Consider the following 2,674-nt stretch of genomic DNA (forward strand, 5'->3'; position numbering starts at 1 on the left):
CACCAACTCAAACAACAATTTGCATGAATTCACTTATACTTCTCCATATTTCTTCAGAAAACAATTTTTTATCATTCTCTTCAATATTTACAAAGCTCTGTCATTTTAAACCTCATCTTCTATGCTGTTCCATAATCTTATTCCCTGGATTAAAGTGGATCGCTCCTTCAGGCTCGTACGAACCCAAGGTTTCACAAACATTTCAATCCTTTTAAGATAAAAACAGCTCTCTCTTTTAACCAAATTTACTTGAATGTTGGAAGGTAACACACCTTTATGAGCTCTGTACATTAATAGCAAAATATTATAATCAACCAAGTCATAGAATTTTAATAATTTCAATTCATGAAACAATATATTTGATGGATGACTGTAATTTTTTGTAGTAATTCTTAGAGCTCTTTTCTGTAAAATAAAAATAGATTTTGTGATAATTTTGCAAGCTTTACCCCATACTTCAATACAGTAAATAAAATGTGGAACAATTATAGCGTTATACAACATAAATAGTGCTTTATCATTGAACAGTTTTCTTACTTTGTACAGGACTCCAATTGGTTTGGCTATTTTTGTTCTTAAATTATTTATATGATTTTTCCATGTCAGTTTTTCATCAATGACACCTAGAAACTTCACTTCACTGACTCTACAGATCTCTACATCAATTTTAAATGAAACTTCTACAGTTCTCTTACTGTTACTGAAAATCTTACAATTTGTCTTGTCCAGGTTTAATGATAATTTAATTTAGTTGAAACCAACTTTGTATTTTCACAAATTCTGTCTGTACCATCTCCAACATTTGTTCTATATCATTACCAGAACAAAAGAATGTTGTGTCATCAGCAAATAGAAAACTCCCAAAAAGTCCTGACACATTGACCAAATCATTCACGTACAAAACAAATAAATTAGGTCTGAGAATGGAACCCTGCGGCACTCCACGAGATGAGATTTTGTTGAAAGGTTGAGCACAGTTACTGTACAATTACACTGCTGTCAGCTTTGGATTACATGTTTCTGTCAGAAACATTATAACACTCCTGTCAGAAGTGCTCCAGTCTACACTAAATGTGCTAAAGGGAGCTGCTGCTTCTGCTGCTTGCTTCTGCAAACAATGGCACAAATCTACATAATTAACTATGCAATGTGAAACTGACTGATGTAAACAGTTTGAAAAAACATTTTTGTATTGTTTTATTAGATGAAATGTGTTTTGTTTATTTTTAATGAAATGAAAAAATGTTTAAATTTTAATTAAAAAAAAACCTTTTGCACAAGCCATGATGAAATAACTGAGCTTTGGGTTGTCCTGATGCATCTCAGTATTTTTTCCTTTTGATTACTTTCATTGTGCAGCTTTTTAGTGTATTTACTATTTTTACCCTATATATTTAAAGCTTAAACTGTACAAACCATAAAATTAAAAAAAAAATCAAACAAAGCCTAAAGTTAAGCGTAAAACATCAAGACCTGTAGTCCAGCAGAGACTCTCCCTCACCCCTCAGAGCACACACACCCAGAGAATGGTCCTTGAGTTGAAGCCAGCGCTGGAAAGCAGAGCGGCTGAGAAAGCACCTCGTTACCYCAAGTGATTACAGTAGAGAGGAGACCCCACCCACCACACCACTTTTCTCAGATAACAGCCTCGTTGTTGGGCGCAGAAGCCAAACAAAGACGACCCTGTCTCTTTCCTCATTCTGCTCTCTGTATCTGTTTCCTCTGTGGTCAGCCAAAGATACCTGAAGCCCTCCCTCTGCCTGGCCCGCCTCCCATCCCTCCATCCTCAGCTCTGTCCTGAACATAATCCTGAGGAAACATAGCTGATTAGGGCTGTGTGTTGTTGGCAGTGTTGTGACCGGATCAAAAACAACTTGGTTGGTACCCTACCACCGAGATTACTGAATCTATTTAATATTTTTGATACYATCAAGTCCTGAGCCAAGTTACACAGACTGGGAAACACTTCCCACTCATTGTTCACCTGTTTGGTACTTAGGGTTAGGGTTAGAGGTAGCTAATTAAACTACACATTACAAATAAGTGAGTTTAAACGTGTACAACTCTTGTTGTAACTTTATTCTTTGGTATTTTATTTATTTATTTATTTATTTGTCTCTCTCAACCAGGACGGCATTATCTCAGTGAAGGATATTGATCTGGTGATGTCAGAGGGACTGGGAATGCGTTACGCATTTATAGGCCCCATGGAAACAATGCACCTGAATGCAGCCGAAGGTAATCTTCCCTATTTGGACTTTCTGTTAACACAAACAGAAGGTCACCCTCCCAACAATAACAACCTTAAAGCACATAGAAACRTGTTAAAAGATGAGTGTTTTCTCATTTACCTTCTGTATATCAACTGATAACTGGTATAAGTGCTACTTGTTTCCCAGCTTAAATTTGGTTCTGTAGAATTTCAGGTGTTTTGTTGATTTAAGCAGGATTGCAAACAWTGTGTGGTTATAAATGTCCAGTTTGGGGCCCTGAAAACATCAGTGACACAATCCAACATACGTGTTTCGTCTCTACTGTGATGCTGCTGTGGGTGCGTCACACTGAGAGTGAAACCTTAGGGAGATGGAGAATATCAAAGGGTAGTGTGAAAACACGCACGCACGCACACACACACACACACACACACACACACACACACTTGTTCTTCTATCCT

General features: G+C 37.0%; 1 protein-coding gene across 1 annotated transcript in view; it reads left to right on the forward strand.

The window, feature by feature from the left end:
- Window positions 1-2,674, forward strand: part of cryl1 (crystallin, lambda 1) — a gene marked incomplete at its 5' end in the record, with an annotated part of 61,734 nt that overhangs the window by 44,185 nt on the left and 14,875 nt on the right. Inside the window, 1 exon segment of the mRNA XM_014018982.1 lies at window positions 2,130-2,238. Coding sequence (XP_013874436.1) covers window positions 2,130-2,238 — 109 coding nt within the window.

This window comes from Austrofundulus limnaeus, unplaced genomic scaffold (genome assembly GCF_001266775.1).
Source record: "Austrofundulus limnaeus strain Quisiro unplaced genomic scaffold, Austrofundulus_limnaeus-1.0 Scaffold206, whole genome shotgun sequence".
NCBI classification, from domain to species: Eukaryota; Metazoa; Chordata; class Actinopteri; order Cyprinodontiformes; family Rivulidae; genus Austrofundulus; species Austrofundulus limnaeus.